The 23,754-nt window shown below is 44.7% G+C and overlaps 1 protein-coding gene across 1 annotated transcript in view; it reads right to left on the bottom strand.

Annotated features, from left to right (window-relative positions):
* Positions 1-23,754, bottom strand: part of st8sia5 (ST8 alpha-N-acetyl-neuraminide alpha-2,8-sialyltransferase 5) — a 58,940-nt gene that overhangs the window by 9,826 nt on the left and 25,360 nt on the right. The window contains exons 3-4 of the mRNA XM_048595213.1: positions 9,031-9,123; positions 6,575-6,661 (exon numbers count right to left, since the gene is read on the bottom strand). Coding sequence (XP_048451170.1) covers positions 6,575-6,661; positions 9,031-9,123 — 180 coding nt within the window. The remainder of the gene's footprint in view (positions 1-6,574; positions 6,662-9,030; positions 9,124-23,754) is intronic.

Raw genomic sequence — 23,754 nt, forward strand, 5'->3', positions numbered from 1 at the left:
GGGATGTGGTAGGGGGAGGGGAGATTTTGAAGCTTGTGAAGTCCACATTGATACCATTGGGCTGCAGGGTTCCCAAGCAGAATATGAGTTGCTGTTCCTGCAACCTTCGGGTGGCATCGTTGTGGCACTGCAGGAGGCCCAGGATGGACATGTCGTCTGAGGAATGGAAGGGGGAGTTGAAATGGTTCACGACTGGGAGGTGTAGTTGTTTAGTGCGAACCGAGCGTAGGTGTTCTGCAAAGCGGTCCCCAAGCCTCCGCTTGGTTTCCCCGATGTAGAGGAGGCCACAACGGGAACAGCGGATCCACATTAGCAGAGGTGCAGGTGAACATCTGCTTGATGTGGAAAGTCTTCTTGGGGCCTGGGATGGGGGTGAGGGAGGAGGTATGGGGGTAGGTGTAGCACTTCCTGCGGTTGCAGGAAAAAGTGCCGGGTGTGGTGGAGCTGGAGGGGAGTGTGGAGCGGACAAGGGAGTCACGGAGAGAGTGATCCCTCCGGAAAGCAGACAGGGGTGGGGAGGGAAAGATGTCATTGGTGGTGGGGTCGGATTGCAGATGGCAGAAATGTCAGAGGATGATGCGTTGGATCCGGAGGTTGGTGGGGTGGTACGTGAGAACAAGGGGGATTCTGTTTTGGTTGTTACTGCGGGGAGGGGGTGTGAGGGATGAGTTGCGGGAAATGCGGGAGACATGGTCGAGGACGCTCTCAACCACTGGGGGGGTGGAAGTTGCGGTCCTTGAAAAACGAGGACATCTGAGATGTACGGGAGTGGAATGCCTCATCCTGGGAGCAGATGCGGCGGAGGCAAAGGAATTGGGAATAGGGAATGGCATTTTTGCAGGAAGGTGGGTGGGAGGAGCTGTATTCTAGGTAGCTGTGGGAGTCGGTGGGCGAAATGGATATCGGCTTCTAGGTGGTTGCCGGAGATGGAGACAGAGGGGTCCAGGAAGTAGAGAGAGGTATTAGAGATGGTCCAGGTGAACTTAAGGTTGGGGTGGAAGGTGTTGGTGAAGTGGATGAACTGTTCGAGCTCCTCGTGGGAGCATGAGGCGGCGCCGATACAGTCATCAATGTAACGGAGGAAGAGGTGGGGTTTAGGGCCAGTGTAGGTACGGAAGAGGGATTGTTCCACGTAACCTACAAAGAGGCAGGCATAGCTTGGGCCCATGCGGGTACCTATGGCTACCCGCTTTGTCTGTAGGAAGTGGGAGGAATTGAAAGAAGTTGTTGAGGGTGAGGACGAGTTCGGCTAAGCCGATGAGGGTGTCAGTGGAGGGGGACTGGTCGAGCCTGCGGGACAGGAAGAAGCGGAGGGCCTTTAGGCCATCTGTATGGGGAATGCAGGTGTATAGGGACTGGACGTCCATGGTAAAGATGAGGTGTTAGGGACTGGGGAATTGGAAGTTCTGGAGGAGGTGGAGGGCGTGGGTGGTGTCATGGATGTAGGTAGGGAGTTCCTGGACTAAGGGGGAGAAAATGGAGTCCAGATAGGTGGAGATAAGATCGGTGGGGCAGGAGCAGGCGGAGACAATGGGTCGACCAAGGCAGTCAGGTTTGTGGATTTTGGGAAGGAGATAGAAGTGGGCAGTGCGGGGTTGGGGAACAATGAGGTTGGAGGCTGTGGGTGGAAGGTCACCTGAGGTGATGAGGTTGTGGACGGTTTGGGAGATAATGGTTTTGTGGTCGGGGGTGGGGTCATGATCAAGGGGGCGGTAGGAGGTGGTGTCGGAGAGTTGGCGTCTGGCCTCGGCGATGTAGAGGTCAGTGCGCCATACTACAACTGTGCCTCCCTTGTCCGCGGGTTTTATGGTGAGGTTGGGATTGGAGCGGAGGGAGCGGAGGGCTGCACGTTCTGCGGGGGAGAGGTTGGAGTGGGTGAGAAGGGTGGAGAGGTTGAGGCGATTGATGTCTCAACAGCAGTTGGAGATGAAGAGGTCGAGGGAGGGTAGGAGGCCTTGGGGTGCTGTCCAGGAGGAGGGGGTGTGTTGGAGGCGGGAGAAGGGGTCAGTAGAGGGAGGGTTAGGCTCACGGTTGAAGTAAGCGCAGAGGCGGAGGCGGTGGAAAAACTGCTCGATGTCCAAATGTGACCGGTATTCGTTGATGTGTGGGTGGAGGGGGACAAAGGTGAGCCCTTTACTGAGGACTGACCGTTCGTCCTCAATAAAGGGGAGGTCTGGGGGGCATGGTGAAGACTCAGCAGGGCTGGGTGTTGCTGTCTCCTCTGGAGCTGATGGCTGTGGAGGCGGTGGGCGGAGAGACGTCGACGTCAGCTGTGGGCGGAGTTGCATCGGCGTCGGCAGTGGGCGGAGTTGCGTTGGTGCCGGTGATGGGCGGATTTGCATCGGTGGTGGGCGGAGCGGGGTTGGAGGCAGCAGCAGCAGTGACGGTAGGTGCATCCTCAGTGTCTATGCTGTTGGCCTCGGAAATGGAGGCAGTGGCATCAGCAGCGGTGTCGATGGCGTTCACTGTCCTGGAAGTGGTGTACCCGGCGGCGGAGGATGTGACGTCATCTGTTGTTGCTCCGACAGTGGCCACATGGCCAATGACGCCAGGCACATTGTGGGAAAGGTCCTGGGTAGGGTTGGGGTTTTGGGAGGTGGAGGAAGCCCGTTTTGGGTGGTAGGCACCAGTAAGTTTACTGTACTTACCGTTTTTGTGTCCAATAATAGTGTCCAATTGTGTCTCTTCATCAGGTGACAGTTTAGCAAGTCTAGGTGTGTTATAATAGAGCCATATGGACAAGCAAAGAGGCTCTGCTTCAAAAGCGTTATCTTTCTTGTTTGCCCCCTTTTTCAGAAATCAGACCCATTGTACTTTTCAAAATAAAAACCGAAAGAACTGCGGATGCTGTAAATCAGGAACAAAAACAAAGTTGCTGGAAAAGCTCAGCAGGTCTGGCAGCATCTGTGAAGGAGAAAACAGAGTTAACGTTTCGGGTCTGGTGACCCTTCCTCAGTTCATGTTCTTCAAGAGCCTCCAATCCACGCAACGACCAAGATATTCCTCTGCATGTCGCTCTACACTGCAAAGTTGAAGATGTATTCAAAGCTGATGTATTGCACATTGGCCAAGGCTACTTTCAATTGATAACTCTCAAAGAAGAGCAACTATGAGGAGCAAAAGGCCATTATCCTAGGCATGGCCTGACAGTATTAAAGTACCTGAGAAAGTTTATTCATTCTGGTCATACAGGGACAAACTTGGTATATGACAGCAAGTCATTTTCAAGGGCAAATAAATCCTAATATCAAAAGCATTATGCCAAGATATCACGTCCATGTTATACCAGGGTCACATGGGCTTTGGATGCACTAGATAGCTACCACATAAATCTATGTACTGGCCAGGTACTGAATCAGGATATTCATGTGACTCATAAATGCATGTCAGCCTGCCAAAACATATTAACTCCAGCAGCAGAGAGAGTCTCTGCAACCACACAATATTCCACACAATATTCCTATTCACAGTGCAAGGGAAAGATTACATTCTTGTGACCAATTACTTCTTCCAATTGCCAACTGGTTGATATCTTAGCAACACAATCACAAAGCATTGATGAGTGCTATTTTCAGTATGTTCTGCATGCCAGATCAGGAAGTATCCAGCAATGGATTGCAGTACACAGGCAAAGCACAAATCTAAAATCACAAATACTAAGTGGGGAGAGACCCATCATCAGTCACGCTCAAATGGTCCAGCTGAATATATGGTACATGCTACAAGATCATTAAAGTATTGAGCATGAAAGCAAAATTTTCACATTGCTGCATTTTTGTGCACCAATGGACAAGGAATTACCATTCCCATCACAACTTACGCTCAGAAAGCAAGTGTGAACAACCTGGTTCATCAACTGTCAAATGATTCCCAAGACATTCTTCTTCAATGACTGAGATCCACAACAAGCAAGAGGTACAGAACAACCAAAACTGTGCATAGGCAGAAAGTAAGAGTTGGAAGTTCAGCTATAAACACTTGGATACCACAGAGGTTTCCCAAATATGCAACCATCCAGATCATACCAATTCATTACTAATCATGATGCCAATTGTGAAGGAACAGAAGCCAACTCAGATCAACACACAGAACACAAAGCATGCACAAAGGGAGGGAGGAATAACATTCCAAAGATGATGGCCCTGTGATGTTCAGTGACAGAAACCAGCAGCAAGACAACCAAGTTGTCAAACAACTGCAACAAGGAACAATGCATCCCTCTCCAAATGGTCAATCATCAAATCAGGACAAATGATCAAACCTCTATTGAAATTTGAAATGTTAATCTGGCAACTTTGTTGTACCTGTTTGAATAATTAACAAATTTACCACATATTTACCATATACAATCAAATGTGTGTGTTCGGGATAAGTTTTTACCGTCGGCAAAAAGGGGGATGTTGTGTTATATCTCACAATCAGTAGTCTTTTAAGAGATATATTTATGATACCATTGCACATGACCTGAGGGTTTAAAAGATCTCATACTCCATTTTAATTCAGATCATTTGGCTGAAGGGCTTTTTTCTGTGCTTTGATTCTATGACTCTATTTGAACCATGACATAGTATTGGAAACATACTCCTCCGCTGTACCCAAAGGCCTAATATTAGCCCAGTCAGTTATGTGCCTGAGCAATGTAATGTTTGTACATAATAGTTACCTGGAAAAATGTCTGTTGGTTTCTTCAATAGAATATTCTGCCTGGTTTCTTACATTGTGGGAGATAACATAAACATTGCTCCATCAGGTAAAACACCCTGAGAGAGATAAACTTGCAGCACTGTGTACCACCAATCCCTTTCCGTATCACTCACTCACACTCTCACACACACACCCTCAGTGTCTCTGGTAAACTGCTGGATATGCCAGTCCATGAGGGTACAGATTGGAAGTGAAGACAGTATATTTAAGTGAAAGTGACACAAAATTCAAAGGAAAAGCTCTCCAAAAGAGTAATTTCAGAAAGGCGTCATCATCAATGTTCAAGAGAAAGGTTGGATGGATAAAGTTATGAGGAATCAAAGAAATTGAGGAATTTGTGACTTCCTTTTCCTCATGCATTAAAACAAAAAGTTTGCTCATCTGGGTCATGCTCAAATCCCAATCATGTAGTTATGCAAGGTCAATCCATTCTGACGTGGCAGTTGTTCTTAGTATTGTTCCGTTCTTGGGTTTGTGTGTAAATAAACCACTCAAGAACAGTACCTGAAAGATATAGAATAATTAGATCTTGGAAGGCAAAAATATATCATTCATTAGTATCGGAGAAATGTAAGCATTACCTTACTTGTAATGTTGGGATAAAGGGCCGCAGATGCGTGGAATGAAATTGATCTCAATATTGTTAAAAGCTTACTTCCAAGTGTGGAATATTGCATACAAATCTAACGGTACGGAGGGTGATTACTTGTAAAATGGTGATGCCAAAGTTAGTATTAACGATTCTGTAATAAAGACGAAAAGAATCTGTACGATGATGTTAAACAATCAGGCAATGGGGATGAATTGTTCAGTGATTCAAGCCAAAGACTTTGAAGAATGTCAACGTGAAGTATTGTACGTAATTCGTTACTTATTTAAATTGTATGAATGAATTGTAGATTTTGTATTGTCAGAAAATTAATGAGTGTTAAATATATAATTATATGAATTATTTAGTATTTCATACTATTGCAATGATCTCTTTTGGATTGCAGTCAGGCCCAAATCAAGCATCATGTCAACCCATCATATATTACCCATGTAAAGTCTGACCCCATAACTTTTAGACTAAAATAGTGGTCTCAATATTTGGGCTTTTGAGCATATGTAGTCATTTTATTCTGGGTGGCCTATTTCACCCTATCTCTCAATCCATTCTTACCTATTTCTGCTGTTCTCTTTTAATTTTACTCAACCCCTCTCTCCTTTTCCCCACCCCTCTCTCTCTTCTCTCCCTTGCTTTCAGTCCCGTATTTATGTTTTATGTTTTATTTAAAACTGCCTTGTAACTAGCCATGGGCAGCATGGTGGCTCAGTAGTTAACACTGCTGCCTGTCAATGCCAGAGGCCCGAGTTTGATTCCACCCTCGGGCGACTGTGTGGAGTTTGCACGTTCTCCCCGTCTCTGTGTGGGTTTCCTCCAGGTGCTCCGGTTTCCTCCCACAGTCCAAAGATGTGCAGGTTAGGTGGATTGGCCATGCTAAATTGCCCGTTGTGTTCAGGGATGTGTAGATTAGGTGGGTTATAGAGGGATGGGTCAGGATGGGACGCTTGAGGATCAGTGTGGATTTGTTGGGCCGAAGAGCCTGTTCCCACATTGTAGAGATTCTATGGAACACTATCTCAAACATTTCCTTCTCCAAATGTTTTACCTACCCTTTTCCATTTATACTTTTACTTTATTTTCCTATTTGTTTAGTCAAATTCTCTTTGTTTCCCCCAACTTCTTCCCATCTATCCCCCAATCTCCTTTCCCTCCTCTTGTATGTCTACTGAAACTCCTCCTCAATTGCTACAGCTCTTTTTCTCTTCAGCTCCACCTTCTCTTTCACTTCTCATTTTCATCTTTCCTGTCTTCTCATTCACTTACCTGAAAATATTGGCTGCAGTCTCATTCATTTCCCAATTACACAGCTGCAGGGTCTTCCATCTGTCAAACAGTTCAGACTGTTTCACCCTGCAGAACAAATAGTCAGTATCACACAACTATTTCATGTTCATTTGTAAAGAGCTACTTTCATTATTTGGAGCCTTGTGTAAAAAATAAAGTAAAGCAGTTGAGATTTGTGTGAAATTCATGTTCCTCATCAAAAATAGGAGCTGCAGCAAGCCATTTGGCTCTTAAAGTCTGCTCTACTATATAGTAAGATCTAAGGTCCTGGAGTAGATTTGTAGCTCTGGTTGTGGATGCTGTGGTTGGTTCGCTCACCGAGTTGGTGCGTTAGTTCACAGACGTTTCAATACCCTGCTGGGTAACATCATCAGTGCAGACTCCGATCAAGTGCTGTTGTGTTTTCCCGCTTGGTATTTAAACTCTGGGGTCAATAAGCTCATCACTGACCTTCCACAGGCTAGTTATTCTGAGTGGCAGAAAAAGGGAAGTCCACTTCCCAGTCTTGTCATTAGGGTGAGTCCCTGCATCCCCGTGGTATGTGTGAACTGTTGGACACTCTCAGCACTGACGTAGCTGTCCTGTTCTTCCCTGGAGGTGATGCCCTGATCTGGTGTCATCGGGGGGAGTACAAAGCCAGGAAGGTCTGGTGCGAAGCCTGACAGAGGGTCTGCTCCTGATTACCCCGAGCTGTGGCGAGTTGGTTACCCTTTGGTTTCTGACAGCTGGAGGTTGAGTTTCACCAAACCCCTCGTGACTTCTGACATTTCCAGGTTGGGAGGTACTCCTCTCCTTCTCCCCTTTGGTGCTGCACTCCTTTTTGTTTGTTGGTGACCATACCTCCACACGTCTTCATCGTCAGAGGTGGTGCTGGTGCGCCCATCATGCAGTTGCCTTTTTCTATTTTACTGTGGGCCCAAGGTGTTTTCCTTTCTTAGTTGTTTCTCACCAGCATCCACTCCACCACCTCCTTCGTTTCCTCCATTGACTCCATCTGTTCAGGTGGAGATTGGGTTGGTTGCTGTACCTCCTGTCTGGCATTTTCCTCCTTCTCGGTACACTTCGTTTCCGTTGCTGGAGTGTGGCGCCTCACTGGCCTTTAGGAGTCCACAGTTCGCGTTGCCATTTCCAGCCACCTGAGCTTCTGTGGTGCCCTCTCCATCTTGGACAGGCCTTGTACACATGGCCTGCTTCCCCACACAGGTTGTAGCCTTTGGACTCCTTGCAGTCCTTAGTCAGGTAGCCCTCCAGTTTGCAGTCCCTACAAAGGGTCACTTTGCAGTCCGTTGCTATGTGCCCTGGCCTCCGTAGGTTTAGCACACTCTAGGCTGCCCAGAGTACAGCAGGCAGCGTCGACTCCCTCCGATTGTGAAGTTGGAGTGCAGGTGGAGGATGTTCCCATGGCGTCCACCTTCGAGGTCACTTTGACTGGTCATTGGCTGGTCCAGATTCCGAAGGGATCCACTACATCGGTGCTGCCTCCTTCAAGCTGCATGTATCTTCCTACAAAGGTCAGGGAATCTGCTGCTGGGATGTGCAGATTGTATGAATGAATTCTAACAACACTGCTGCTCTGTGTAAGGGAAAACAAACAATGTGCTGCAGACAAGATGGAGAGGAGGCTCACACCTCCTTTCTCCTCAAATACTTTCAGAAGATGCTCACATTGCTTCATGCACCTGAGGTCGCGTCAAAGAAACCCCCGCTGGGGAAATCCTGCAGACAGAAGATATCTGCTGCTTGGAACCTGCAGCAATCCAGGAGGACTCTCTTCGCAAAGAAGGTCCAGTCGAATAGCGATCCTTCCTGCATCTTCTTCACAATCACCCTGACTGTATTTCGGACCCTCTGGCATGGGGCGCTGGCACTGGCAGAGGCCATAGCTCTGGTTGGCTAGACACTGAATTGGTTTTAACGTGAAGCCAGCATAAAGATGCACCTCAGCTCAACCAATGATCCTCCAAGTTCTGGTTGCAATCACAATCCAAAGAAGCCATAGAATCCCTACAATGTGGAAGCAGGCCATTCAGCCCATAGAGTCCACACAGACCCTCTGGAAAGCATCCCATCCAGATCCACTCCCCTACCCTATCCATATAACCCTGCATTTCCCATGGCCAATCCACCTAACCTGCACATCCAGCGATGATCTTAAGATTTTCTGATGATGAAGGTTTACAGCTCAGACTCATCCTCGGAGAACTATCTTCTGAATCACGGTATCTCCCCTTCTAGGTAAGTTGATAAGAACAGAGACTATACTTGATCTTAGCCATTCAGCCGAGAAGTGGCAGACAAGGCAGATGTCCACACGCCAGTTACTTCTCGCTAGTAACCTCTGGCATGGATTAGTTAGGCTGATAGAATAGACAGTACAGAAACAAATCAATGTTACACGGTGTAGAGTCTCCACCTTTAAAGTAACAGTGACTTACATAGAAAGTATCTTCACCTCCGTGATCTCATTCCGTAGCTTCCAGCATGTTGAGGAGTTGTATTCGAATGAAGCTTCACGCAACTCAAAATACCTGCAGCGAATAAAATTTGCATTTTTAAAACAAATTCACACAACATGTTTTGATCAACGGTACTGGACACTTTCTTCTTTACAAATAATAGGACAGTAGTTTTGAATGGTTTTCTTCTCTGAGCAAGGAACAAGTGCAACAAGAGACAGCAATTGGGTGTTGTGCAAGATCTCCAAGATGTGTATTTGAATTTCCCATGTGGTGAATTCTCAACCCTCAAGAACTGATCCTCTGCAGAAACACGGACCGTTGAAGCCAGGTGCCTCCCCACTGATAAAGGTCAGTAGTTGAGTAACCAGTGGTGGCCTCTCACAGATTCGACTGCCCAGGTATGCAGCGTACTGGCAATAGTTCAAAACTAATCTCCAAATGATCAGGTCAGTCTGAACAGTCTAGGTGGTTTGACAGCATGCACGCTGGAACTCATAAATACTCTTCCTACTTTAAAAAGTGATACTTGGAATAAATCAACGGGCCACTTACAAGAACGAATAAAGTCTCTGAAGGATTTATTTGAATTTCTTCTCTTTTGTACCATCTTCAATATTTCAGGACTTTCCCTCTCCTTTCTTAGCCATCATTTTCATGGCTGTTTTTGGCACTAATACACATGCAATCACGTTGCTTATGTCCCATCCTCGTTTATTGCTGAGGGTGGAAAAACTTCAAACACGTGTTTCTCGGTCAAAGTAAAAAATGTGTGTTTCACCCAGGGTTCTAAACAGTAACGTGGGACACTGCCAACTGGAAGTTCCCCGCCCTCATCTCTCCGAGCTCCCGTTGTACGTCATTTCCCCCCACATCTTCCAGATATAGCTGCCTGCCAACCAGATAATATTGCGCTGATTATGAAGAATGTTCAGTTAGGAGTTCAAGGTCAGCATGGAATTATAAGGACTGGCCCTCAAGTCAGACTGCGGCCCTCTGTTGAAAATTGGGGTCCCCTTTAAAACTGTGTGCTTTTAGAATTCCATGTATAGTATTTCTCGTGTAGCATGAGCCCTCATTTAAATATGTCACAGTAGTGACTAACCTCCTACCATGGTAAACAGAAGATTTAAGACTGCAATGTTGTTGAAAATAAGGTGGGGTTTGCTCATGGAAGGAATGAAAACTAAACATCAAATGTAGGTGGTCCAGTTTTCAGGGATCAGACATCAGTAGTAGATGTCCCGTGGTCATCAGCCAAAAGGATTCAGGCAACTGATTGACAGGGTGTAAGTTACCTGCCCCTAGAAATAGAAGAAATCAACAAGTGATCAGGGGCAGAGGGCAGTGTTTACAGAGTGTCTGCTCCAAATGGATGGCAGACTAGAAGAGGAGGAGGAGGAAGACCCCGGGAAGCCTTCCCTGACACCGGCTACAGAGCAGGAAGCTGCCTTCACAACGTTATTGAGACCAACACATATCACACCAACAGCTGGTTTGTCCTCTGGTTTCATTGAACCATCTAAACTTGTCATGGTTGCATACTTTCTTTACCTAATTAACTAATGTATCATATCTAGACAAACGCTTCTTAACAAACCCAACAGACTATGAGAAAATTTTCACACATTGTTGACTACCTTTATTAGGGAACAGCAATCACGAACCCCCTGATCAACACATACATAGCAGGAATGGGTAGGTATTGCACCCACTGCTTGTCCATTCCACATCTGGAATTTAAAATCTATCCTACGTCTTCTGCCTCTGCTCCGCTGTGTCGCAATCCTCTCAGCAGCTGAATATTTTGATAAGATATAGAGTATGCGAAGACTTGACCCATTTTGCAGGGCTTCACTGCTGGAAAGCACAAGAAGTTTTCACTAAATTCACAACTTTCATGAGTAAAATCATTTCTTTAAAAGAAGAACTCCACTCGAAATAAAAAGAAGAACATTTAATTCAATGTACCACATCACATGATGGTAGACCAATGTGGTGCCTGTACTCCTAATATAGGAGGTGTGGAGAATCTACCCCCTGTCTTCCTCCACATCCATTCATGACAGCAGGCAGTTTTTTTTTGGGTCAGCAGGTCATGGGGTGTGCATTCTTCTGTGGCCATGGTTAAACCTGGGAAGTGGAGGTTAGTGAATTTTAATGACTGTTCACAGGATAGACAGGCAGTGAACTAATCAGAGACTTAGTTCAACTTATTTCACCTTCCATTCTGTATTCAGCTGGCCACTGAGTGCCCTAACCGATGACAGAGTGACTGTTAATGGTAGGGCCCTAGGTAGTGTTAACGAAGAGAGAGACGTAGGGGTTCAGGTACATAATTGTTTGAAATTTGTCACAAATAGACAGGGTGGTTAAGAAGGTGTTTAGCATGCTTGCCTTCATCGCTCAGATCATTGAGTATAGGAGATGGGATGTCATGTTGAAGTTGTACACAACGTTGTTGGGGCCACTTTTGTAGTACTATGCACAATTCTAGTCACCCTGATATAGGATTGATATTATTAAATTGGAGACGGTTCAGAAAAGATTTAACAGGATGTTGCTAGGATTGGAGGGTTTGACTTGTAAGGAGAGGCTAGAAAGGCTGGGACATATTCCTGCTGGAAAGTAGGAGGTTCAGGGGTGACTGTACAGAGGTTTATAAAATCACGAGGGGCATAGATAAGGTGAATATCAAAAGGTCTTTTCCCTAGGGTGGGGGAGTTCAAAACTAGGGAGATTTTTTTGGGTGAGAGGAGAAGGATTTAAAAAGGACCTGAGGGGTAACTTTTTCATACAGCAGGTGGATTGTATGTGGAATGAACTGCCAGAGGAAATGGTAGATGCAGGTACAGTTACATCATTTAAAAGGCATTTGAGTAGGTACATGAATAGGAAAGGTTTAAGAGGGATATGGGCCAAATGCAGACAAGTGGGACTAGTTTAGTTTGGAAAACGTGGTCGGCATGGACGAGTTGAACTGAAGGGTCTGTTTCCATGCTGTACTTGCCATCAATGCTGCCGTTTGCGCAGACCTGGACTTTGGGCAACACATGTCGCAAGATGCAAGTATCCATGAAAGTTGACCTAATTTTTAATTCTGAGAAGTGAATTCAGGTCTCTAATTCACATTACCTCTGACAATGCACTTCGCATCTTGTTGTGGACCACACTTTGCGCAACTCTGCTAACTGGCTTTTGTGAAAAGACAGGATCCAGTCTTTGAAGAAAAGCTTTGGGCTCTATGGAATTTTCCCAACAGTAGGGAAAAGCCTCTAGAGTTAAAAAAAAAATGCTGTGTGCTCCTACATCAACAGATTATTAACGGAGCATCCTGCACCACCTTTTGTACCTAAAAGACTGTATGCCAGATGAGCTATGACAATCATCCCAACTTGGAAAAGGTTACTTAAAAGATTGTTTGCTTCAAGGATACCAAAACAATCAGGCCCCAGTATCTAAGACTGGCAGCTGGATTTTCACTGAGTCAGGGAATTTCTATGGCCCTTTAGAGAAACGTTTGGTGGGACTCCAACACACAAGTATCTGTCCTGCACCCCAACCCATTTCCAACTAATCCAATTATTATCAGCAGGTACTGGGGCATGGGTCACATGGGAGGAAAATCTGAACTCGGCAGAGCCATTTGAACTTAAAGCACCAAATTCAAATAGACTCTATCTTAACTGTTCTAAGGGCCTTAACCTATAGTATGGGAGTCACAAATTGATGCAGTAGACATAAATACTCGTTAATGAGTGGAACAGGTCTGCTTAAGTGTCATAGTAGGAAGTATTTTTAAACCTCCACTCCTTAAACATGAAAAAAATAGGCTTAGATCATAAAAATAAAATCTATTTGCTGGACTACTTTGACTGACAGGCTGTCTGGTGTAGGTTAAAAAGGACAATCTCAAAAAGATGTCCACTCTTCCCAAAAGCTGCCAAAGTCCAAGAAAAAGGCAGGAAGCATTATTTTGAAGAGCTGACATTTCGGTGCAGAGGCAAGATAAGACAATATTTTCTAGCTTTCACTGCAGCAGAATTATTTATCAATAACTTGTAGTCCAAGTGTGAGTCTTATGAAGATGAGTCTCAAAATTCTGTCGTCTTCCTAATAATTCACTCCCCTCTTTGTCCTAACCTTGAGAATATGACACAAGTGACTCAAGGTAGAACCTAGCACAAGAAGCCCAAGTCATTATTCTGTCAGTGAACTGGGATGGTCATACCTATCATTCAATGGTGCAACATCACTGTTTCATTGTCAAATAAACTTATCTACTGAAGATATTGTGAAAAATCCACTGCAAACCGAGACAAATCAATGTCAATCATGAGGAAGTGGCTCCTGACTTAATGAGAACCCAATGGTCTTAATATTGACACAGCACCCCAGTGCCAACCAGTTCTTTTAGTACCAAAAGCTCTAGGATGATAGTATCGATCCTACTTTTTCATTCCAGCTGCTAAAAGCACAGTTTGAAGTCAGATTATTGTCCCCATGTCATTTCAAATGATCAGATCAGGGAGAACTGTGAGGATGCCACAAGGTTGAATCTATGAACAACAAATATGGAAGACGGATGTTGGAGTTGGAAATGCAAATATTTTAGCTAAATTGGAATATTTGTAGTTAAATGTTTTCAGTAAATAATGTTAAAAAATCATGTTATTTACTAATGTTGGCACCTTACAATGTACCAGTGGATGGGGAGGGGAGGGGAGGGGAGGGGAGGGGGAGATTTGGGGGTTTGATGAACATGCAGTTGAGGTACGCTCGATATAACCATAACCTTGACATCATACATTACAGACTCTGATCAAAAGTTGGAACCAGAGAAGCTCAGATCAGGGAGCCCACCTCAGAGATCTTGGACTTTGTCACAGCTGTTAAAGAATCAAGGAAACAGAAACCATGAAAAACCTTCTAACCCTTCTCCTCACGCCCATTCACTCCCCATGCCACGTCTTACCTCCCCAAACCCTCCATGGCAAACCACGCTTCTCCACCTGTAACCACAGTCCTTATTAACCACTATGCTAGTTTAGTGCTAACTCACACCTGACCCATACCCACAGCCACGAGCTTTTGCCCTTAAAAGCCAACTGACCCAGTGTCTACCATGTGCTGACCTTAGCATCCATGCTGAGATTAAACAATACAAAGTTTGCTGTCTACTAATTAATTCACAATATTTATCAGATCCTTAAATCTGCGAACAGACTGACAGTTCCAAGAGTTTATCCACTTTTTATTCATGTTAACATCTACTTTTGACAATCCTGATGGCATTGCTGGGTCTTTCTGGAAGGGTACTCTGCCTCTTTAAAGACCTCTGGCAGCCTTAGAACTACTCCAGAAGTGTACAAAACCCACAAGCTACATTTTGATCTCCCAACAGTGAGAATTTAATCTGTTTGGAGGCAGGCGCACTTCAGTATGCACTGCTGCAATACAGTTAGGATTCTGCACTTAAAGCTGCACTTTAATATGGGCACAAAAACAGAAATTACTGGAAAAGCTCAGTTGGTCTGGCAGCATTTGTGGACTGAAATCAGAGTTAACATTTCGGGTCAAGTGAATGGCAGATTTGGGGCTCTGACACCATTTTAGCTAGAAGAGAGTCACATTCCATTATGAAATACAGGCCATAGAGTCCCAAAGGTGAAAAAACTATAAAAAACATAGGCACTGGGACCATTCAGCCCACAATCCCATTCCTTCCACAGACCAAGTACCATTTATCCATTTACGGCCTCATCTCATTCAATACAAATCTTTGCTGGTCATCTGATCATCTTCTACCATCCAGACCCGGCTTCTGAATAGACAATTAGCAACTCTGAAATCCTGTTTGATTTTGAGCCAAGTTTTGCAGCCTAGAGACACAAGGATCAAATATACTTACTGTGAGGAAAGATCAAAGCTAAATTTAGAATCTGCCTAGACCAAGTGTTCAGTTTCACTTTGAGTGACACACTTATTGAGTCACCAAGGAAGCAATAACAATATCTGAAAAGTCACTGTTTATTCTGCATGATCCTGGTGTCCTTCAAATAAACAGCTACACCATATGACTAAACAGCACCACACTGGCTCAGATTTCATCCTACTTGCACCCCCTAAGGAAGCCATCTGGCTAACGCTGCATTACCATTATCATTACAAAGAGGTGGCTCACAGAAGCAAGCACAGGAGGCAGGCAGACACACAGAGCACAAGTCTGCATGTGCACGTGCACAAGGGAAAGTCCATGAATCTGCAGAAGAGTGAGAGATGTTACAAGATATTTTTAGACATTATAGGGATGCAGATAGAAAGATGTGAGGTAATCAGATCATTGTATTGTGGAAGGGAAATCATGTTTAACCAATTTATTGGTTATTTATTCAGCATTTCCAAGGAAGTATCATACTAGACTCAGCATAAACTGTTTGCCTCTCCACAGAAGCAGCCAGACCTACTGAGTTTCTCCAACACTGTTTTTACTTCAGATTTCCAGCATTTTGATTTTACAGAAGTAGGGAAGTTATGTTTCAGCTTAACAGGACATTGGTGAGACCACATCTGGAGTACAATATACAGAACAGGTCTCCTTATTTAAGGAAGAATGTAAATGCATTGGCAGCAATTCAGAGAGATTTCCTGAACTAGTACTTCAGCTAGGTGGGTTGTCTTGTGGGGAAATGGACAGACCTGGCTTGTAGGAGATGACCTGATTGAAATATATACAGTTCTGAGAGATATTGAAAGAGTGGATGTTGGAAGGATGTTTCCACTTATTGGAGAATCTAGACTTAGGGGTCCCTGTTCAAAAATAGGAGTCACTCATTAAATACGCAGAAGAAGATGATTTTTTTTGTCAGTGTGCTGAATGTGTTTGCAGCTGTCATCTTCAAAAGGTGCTGGAAGAAGAGTGAATATTTTGAAGGCAGAGGTGGACAGAGTCTTAATAAACAAGACAGTGACAGATTATCAGCGAACATAGGAAAAATTTTCTTTACCCACCCCAAACCCAGACCTTGTCATCACATGGGCTACTTTCATCACAGCCAACCCATCTTCACCAGCTGATGGTTCCCATCAGCAGCTTTTCTTTCCTCCCAGTTCACCATATCCAACTGCTGTTCTCTCTGGACTCCATCTTAACACACCCACTCCTTCTCTCCCTTTCCCTCCCCAACCTAGTCTTCAGCATAAATACCATCTTTATCTAGCCACAAAAATAAAATTTAGAAAAAGGGTCACTGGGCCAGAAACATTAACTCTGCTTTCTCTCCACAGATGCTGCCAGATATGCTGAGGTTCTTCAGCAATTTCTGTTTTTGCTTCAAATTTCAAGCATCTTCAGTTCTTTGTTTTTAGTTCATTTTGTTTGTCAGTGGACTACGCAGAATAAAATAAGAAATGATACTATGATAAGACAAAACAAGCTAAGGACTATACTACAGAATGACACCAACAGCGTGGGTTCATTCCCTGTACAGCATGTGGTAGTCCACGGAGGTCTGCCTTCTTGCCTTGACTGACACTTCATGTGGATGGTGCTCCTCAAGCAGAGAGATACCTATGGTCTTTTGTGGATTATGGCTAATGGGTAGGTGGGGTGGCGGGGTTGTTCCAAAACTACATTCTTACTTGAACACATATCCTGAAAATAATCAAACTACTAAAAAGAAAAGGGGATGGTTGACTTTTATCACATCAACTATGCAGTCAAAAGGGTCTGATTATAAATGTCAAACAGTTGTCCTTCAGAACGTTATGTGAATTCCATTCCACTCATTACTTCCTTTCTTGCAAAATAGCAGCAAACATTACCCAGATAGCACTTGAACTATGAACATGTGACAATGAGATAAATAAGAGCTGCTCTTATTTATAGCAAATGCCCTGGCTGGACTGTCTCACTGGGTATGGAACAGAGGAAGGTCTTCGGTAATGCAAGAATGCTATGCATTTACAGTAACAAAAACTTTTTCATATATTTATTACCAGTTTTTAAAAAGCTGCCTGGCAAAAAAAGTTGATGTCAAAGGCAAGCTAGCATTTACTGGAGCCCAAAAAATAGATTTCCTTGTGGAGATAGAAGGCATAAACTTGGATAAAAAATGATTACTTTGCATCTGTCATCACTAACATGGCTGCTATTAATGCCAGTGTGTACACAGGCAGCAAAGAACGTCATTAGGATAATAGTTAATAGAGGAGGTAATTAAAAAGATAGGCACTGTTCAGAGACATACAGCACACAACAGACCCGTGCAATCGTTTCGGTGCCAATCTATCTACACTAATCCCATTTTCCAGCACTTGGCCCATAGCCTTAAACGTTTGGCATTTCAAATGCTCATCCACTGACTTTTTAAAAAGGTTGAGGTTTTCTGCCTCTACCATCCTCCCAGCCAGTGCATTCCAGACTCCCAGCATCCCTGGAGAAAAAAAAAAGTTCCTCAAATCGCCACTAAATCTCCTGCCCCTCATCTTAAAAAGATGGCCCTCATTACTGACCTTCAACTAAAGGGAACAGCTGCTTCCTATTTTCCCTATACATGCCGCTTTTTTTTTCTTTATTCATTCACGGGATGAGGGTGTCACTGGCTAGGCAGCATTTATTGCCCATCCCTAACTGCCTTCTGGGCAATTAAGAGTCAGCCACATTGCTGTGGGTCTGGAGTCACATTTAGGCTAGTCCCGGTAAGGATGCAGACTTCCTTCCCTAAACGACATTAGTGAACTAGATGGATTTTTCCGACAATCAGCAATGGATTCATGGTCATCAACAAGGATAGAAATAGAAAGATCGGCCAGATGGTTGTGTGGCTGAAGAGCTGGTGTAGGGGCAAGGTTTTCAGTTCTCGGATTGTTGGGACCTCTTCTGGGGTAGAGGTGACCTGTACAAGAGGGATAGTTACACTTGAACCAGAGAGGGATTTGCGAGTGTTATCCAGGAGGGTTTAAACTAGTTCGGGCAGGAGGATGGGACTCTGAATAAGAGATGGGCCTTCGCGAAGTCTGGGGAAAATACATTAGCCATCGAGAGAAAGTTTACAATTCAGGACAGCCAGGGGCACAGTAAAGGGAGGGAAAAGACTTCTGGTTTAAAGTGCATTTATTTCAACACACGAGGCCTTACTGGTAAGGCAGATGAGCTCAGAGCATGGATTGACTCTGGGGACTGGGGTATTGTAGCCATAACAGAAACATGGCTGAGAGAAGGGCAGGACTGGCAGCTCAATGTTCCAGGATACAGAAGCTACAGGTGTGACAGAAGGACAAGTGAGGAGGGGGAGTTGCCCTTTTGATAAGGGAGGACATAACCACAGTGCTCAAGAGAGGATATTTTTAAGGGGTCATCAAATGAGGCCAAATGGTTAGAAACTAGAAACAAGAAGGGGATGTTGAGGTTGGTTGGCTCGCCGAGCTGGTTTGTTGTTCCGCAGATGTTTCGTTATTGTGCTTGGTAACATCCTCAGTGCAGCCTCTGATGAAGCATCGGTGTGTTTTCCCACCTGGTTTTTAAACTCTGGTGTCAATTGCGATGGATTGCCTCACTTCTGGGTTTCCTCCGTACTGGAATGTATATGGGGTTGAGTTCAATGTGTTTATTGATAGCATGCTTCGTGGAGTGCCATGCTTCCAGGAATTCTCGTGCTTGTCTCTGCCTAGCCTGTCCCAGGCTACATCTCCAAAACACAAAGCACTGCTCGCCGACGAGAACACATACCGACCAGTACAAACTGACCCGACACCACAACTAGGCAACAAAATCCTATACACGCTACAAAGACTTAAACAAACAGGACAGATCAACAAAACAGACTTCTTAAGAATGAAACCCGAAGGAACCAACACACCCCGATTCTACGGCCTCCCTAAAGTGCACAAGCCGGAAGTACTCCTCAGACCCATAGTCTCCCTACCAGGCACTCCATCGCACAGATTAGCCAGAGAACTACAAAGAAGACTCAAGCACCTAGTCAACAAATCACCCCACTCCAGCCACTCAGCCCACGAATTCCTCAACTCCAAAGACATAAAGATAGAGGATGAAGAGACCATGATATCGTTTGATGTCACCGCCCTACTCACATCAATAGACATACCACTAGCAAGGGAAACAATGACAACACTACTTGAACAAGAACACGACCGCAGTGAAACCATCTCCAAGGGCAACATGCTTAAACTACTGCACCTATGCCTGACGACCCACTTCACCTTCAACGGCCAAACATACCAGCAAATCAACGGGACACCCATGGGATTGCCTATCTCCGGACTCATAGCAGAAGCAGTGATGCAAAGACTGGAAAGGACTGCCCTTCTGCAAATTCAACTTAAACTATGGATACGCTACGTAGACGACACCTTTGTCATCATTAAACGGACCAAATTAGAAGAGACACAAACTCATAAACGACACCCTCACCGGAATAAAATTCAGAGAGGAGGAGAAGAACAAACAACTCCCATTCCTGGACGTCATGGTAGAACGCAAGACAAATGGGGAACTGCAAACGAAAGTACACCGAAAAGCCACACACACAGACCAGGTATTGAGCTTCAGTAGTAACCATCCCAGCACACACAAACGAAGCTGCATGCGAACACTATTTAAAAGAGCAACAACACACTGCAGCAACATGGAACTACGCCAAGAGGAGGAGGAATACCTCTTCTAAGTGTTCAAGGATAATGGATATCCAAAGAACTGGGTGAAGAGATGCCTACAGGAACAGCATCAGAAAGATTCTACATGCCCCGACACACTCATCACACTACCCTACATCAGGAACACATCAGAACTCACCACAAGACTTCTACAACCGCTGGGCATCAGAGTGGCACACAAGCCCACATCAACCCTACGACAAGTGCTCACCCGAACTAAAGACCCACTCCCCGCCATGGACAGGACCAATGTCATCTACAAGATCCCCTGCAGAGACTGCGAGAAACACTACATCGGACAAACAGGAAGGAAACTAACAACAAGAGTACATGAACACCAACTGGCTACCAAAAGACACGACCAATACTCACTCATCTCAATCCACATGGACAAGGAGAACCACGACTTTGACTGGGACAACACCAAGACCCCAGGACAGGCTAGGCAGAGACAAGCACGAGAATTCCTGGAAGCATGGCACTCCACGAAGCATGCTATCAATAAACACATTGAACTCGACCCCATATACATTCCACTACGGAGGAAACACAGAAGTGAGGCAATCCATTCCAACGGACCCCGGAGTTTAAAAACCAGTCGGGAAAACACCGACGCTTCATCAGGGGCTGCACTGAGGATGTTACCAAGCATGCTAACGAAACGTCTGCAGAACAACAATCCAGCTCGGCGAGCCAACCAACCTCAATACCCACAACCTGAGCTACAGATCTACTCCAAAACCTTAAAGAAAGGGATGGTCACTCTGTTGGGACTGTATTATAGACCCCCAAATAGCCAGCAGTTACTAGAGGAGCAGATGTGTAGAAAGATTGTAGATACCTGTAGGAATAACAGAGTAGTATTGGTTGGAGATTTTAATTTCCCCTGTATTGACTGGACCACCCAGATTGTAAAAGGCCCAGACAGGGTAGAATTTGTCAAATGTGTCCAAGGAAGTTTTCTATATCAATATATAGAGGGCCCTACTTGGGAGGGTGCAACACTGGTGCTTCCTCTTAGGAAACAAGGTTGGAGAAGTGACTGAAGTGTCAGTCGGAGAGCATTTTGGGTCCAGTGATCATAACTCTCTCAGTTTTAACAGTTATGGAAAAAGATAGGAGAGGTCCACACATTAAGTTGTTAAACTGGAGCAGGGACAATTTTGGGCCCATTAGATAGGATCTAGCAGTATGTCCCTGTTAGGGTGAAGGGAAAAGGTAGCAGGTTTAGGGATCCCCAGTTGATGAGGGATATTAAGGCTCTGGTCAGGAAAAAGAAGACGACATACATTGGATTTAAGCTATTAGGCTCAAGTGTATCCCTAGATAGCTATAAAAACTGTAGGAACACACTCAAGAGGAAAATCAGAAGAGCAAAAAGAGGGTATGAGATGGATCCAGCAGATAAGGTTGAAGATAATCCCAAGAGGTTCTGTAGCTATGTTAAGAGTAGAAGCGTGGCTAGGGGGATAATAGGTCCCCTTAAAGATCAGTATGGCCATCTATGTGTGGAGCCACAGGAAATGGGGAAGATTTTTAATGAATATTTCTCCTCACTGTTTACTGAGGAGAGAATCATGGATGCTAAGGAGATAAGGGAAAGAAGTGAGGATGTTTTGGACCACAGACAAATTACTTGAGAAGAGGTATTTACAGCCTTAGATTGCATTAAGGTGGAAAAATCCCCTGGCCTATTTAAGTCCATCCTCAGACATGGTGGGAAGCTAGGGAAGAAATTGCAGAGGCCCTTGCAGAGATTTTTGCTTCACCTTTAGCCACTGGTGATGTTCTGGAAGACTGGAGGGTGGCTAAAGTTGTTCCATTGTTTAAGAAAGGTAGCAAAGACAAGCCAGGGAACTACAGGCCAGTGAGCCTGACATCAGTGATAGGCAAGTTATTGGAGAGAATACTGAGGGACAGGATCAACCAACATTTGGACAGTCAAGATCTAAGTAGGGATAGTCAGCATGGATTTGTGCGCAGAAAGTCAAGTCTGACGAATCTTTTACAGTTTTTGTTTTGAAGAGGTAACCAAGAGGATGGAGGAGGGTAGGTCAGTGGATGTTTTCTACATGGACTTTATAAGGCCTTTAACAAGGTCCCGAATGGCAGGCTGGTCATGAAGCTTAGGTCGCATGGGATCCAGGGAGAGCTAGCTAATTGAATTCAAAATTGGCTCGATGGTAGGAAGCAGAGGGTGATGGTTGAAGGTTGTTTCTCAGACTGGAGGCCTGTGATTACTGATGTGCCACAGAGGTTGGTGCTGGGACCTTTGTCATTTGTTATTTACATCAATGATCTGGATGTGAATGTACAAGGCATGATTAGCAAGTTTGCAGATGATACAAAATTAGGGGTTATCGTTGATAGCAAAGAAGGTTATCAAAAATTACAGAGGGACCCTGATCAGATGGGGAAGTGGGCTGAGGATTGGCAAATGCAATTCAATACAGATAAGTGTGAGGTGTTGCACTTTGGAAAGTGAAACCAAGGTAGGAATTATACATAAATGGGAAGGTCCTGAGGAGTGTTGTGGAACCTAGGAGTACAAGTACATAGTTCGTTGAAAGCAGTGTCACAGGTAGACAGGGTGGTGAAGACGACATTTAGCATGCTGGCCTTCAACTGTCAAGGCATTGAGTGTAGGAGTTGGGACATTATGTTACAGTTGAATAAGTCATTGGTGAGGCCACACTTACAGTATTGTGAACAGTTTTGGTCACCCTGTTATAGGAAAGGCATAGTGAAACTGGAAAGTGTGCAGAGAAGATTTACAAGGACATTGCCAGACTTGTAGGCTTTTATAGGTAGAGGTTGGCTAGGATAGGACTTTATACCTTGGAATGTAGGGGATTGAGGGGTGACCTTATTGAGGTGTATAAAACCATGAGGGCCATAGATAGGATGAATGCATATAGTCTTTTTACCAGGGAATGGGAATTGAAAACGAAAACTAGAGGGCATAGGTTTAAAGTGAGAGGAGATAGATTTAAGAAGGACCTGAGGGGCAGTTTCTTCATGGAGAGTGGTGCATATATGGAATGGGCTGCCAGAGAAAGTGGTTGAGGCAGGTACAATAACCAACATTTAAAAAACATTTGGATAGACGCATGGATGAGAAGGATTTAGAGGGATGTGGACAACTGCAACAAGCTCAGTGGACACCCTGGTCAGCATAGACCAGTTTGGGCTGAAGGGCCTGTTTCCATGCTTTATTACTCTTTGACTCCATTAGACTTTTAATTCCAGATATTTATTGATTTCAAATTCCACCATCTGCTGAAGCGAGATTCAAACCCAGGTCCCCAAGACATTACCTGGGTCTGTGGATTAACACTGCAGCAATAATGTCACTAGGCCACTGCCTCCCTGTAACCCAAATGCTCTTCCTCACTATTAACCATCTAGCCAATCTTCATTTCATCCACAAATTTACTTATCATTCTATATTGTTTATATACATCTGAAACAATTAAAGGACCCAGCATTGATCTCTTGGTATGCCACCGGACTCTGGCCTCAAGACACACAAACAGCCTTCTACCAGCACCCTCTGTCTCCTGCCACTAAGTCAATTTGGTCTCTAATCCGCCACGTTACCCTGAATCCCAAGTGTTTTTACCTTCTTTATCAGTCTCCCATGTGGGAACTTAAGGTTTTGCTGAAATCCACGTAAACATTAATTGCACTATCCTCAAATGTTTAAAACAGAAAAGTCATCTGGTTAGGATAACATTGGGTTGTTATACTGAGTGAAGCAGGGGTGGAAGTTGACAAGTTATTCCAATCTTACTTCAGTATGGTCATGCCAGAGGAGCATACACATATTTTGAACATTGTTTAAAAAAAAAATGAAGGATAAAGCTGGTAACTACAGGTCAGCCAACTCAACAGTTGTGGTAGAGAAATTCTTTATGAAGGCAGAGTGGTTGGCACTGCTGCCTCACAGCACCACCAGGGACCCACATTCAATTCCAGCCTTGCGTGACTGTCCGTTTGGAGTTTGCACGTTCTCCCTGTGTCTGC

Source organism: Rhincodon typus, chromosome 1 (assembly GCF_021869965.1).
Source record: "Rhincodon typus isolate 14 chromosome 1, sRhiTyp1.1, whole genome shotgun sequence".
Classification (NCBI taxonomy): domain Eukaryota; kingdom Metazoa; phylum Chordata; class Chondrichthyes; order Orectolobiformes; family Rhincodontidae; genus Rhincodon; species Rhincodon typus.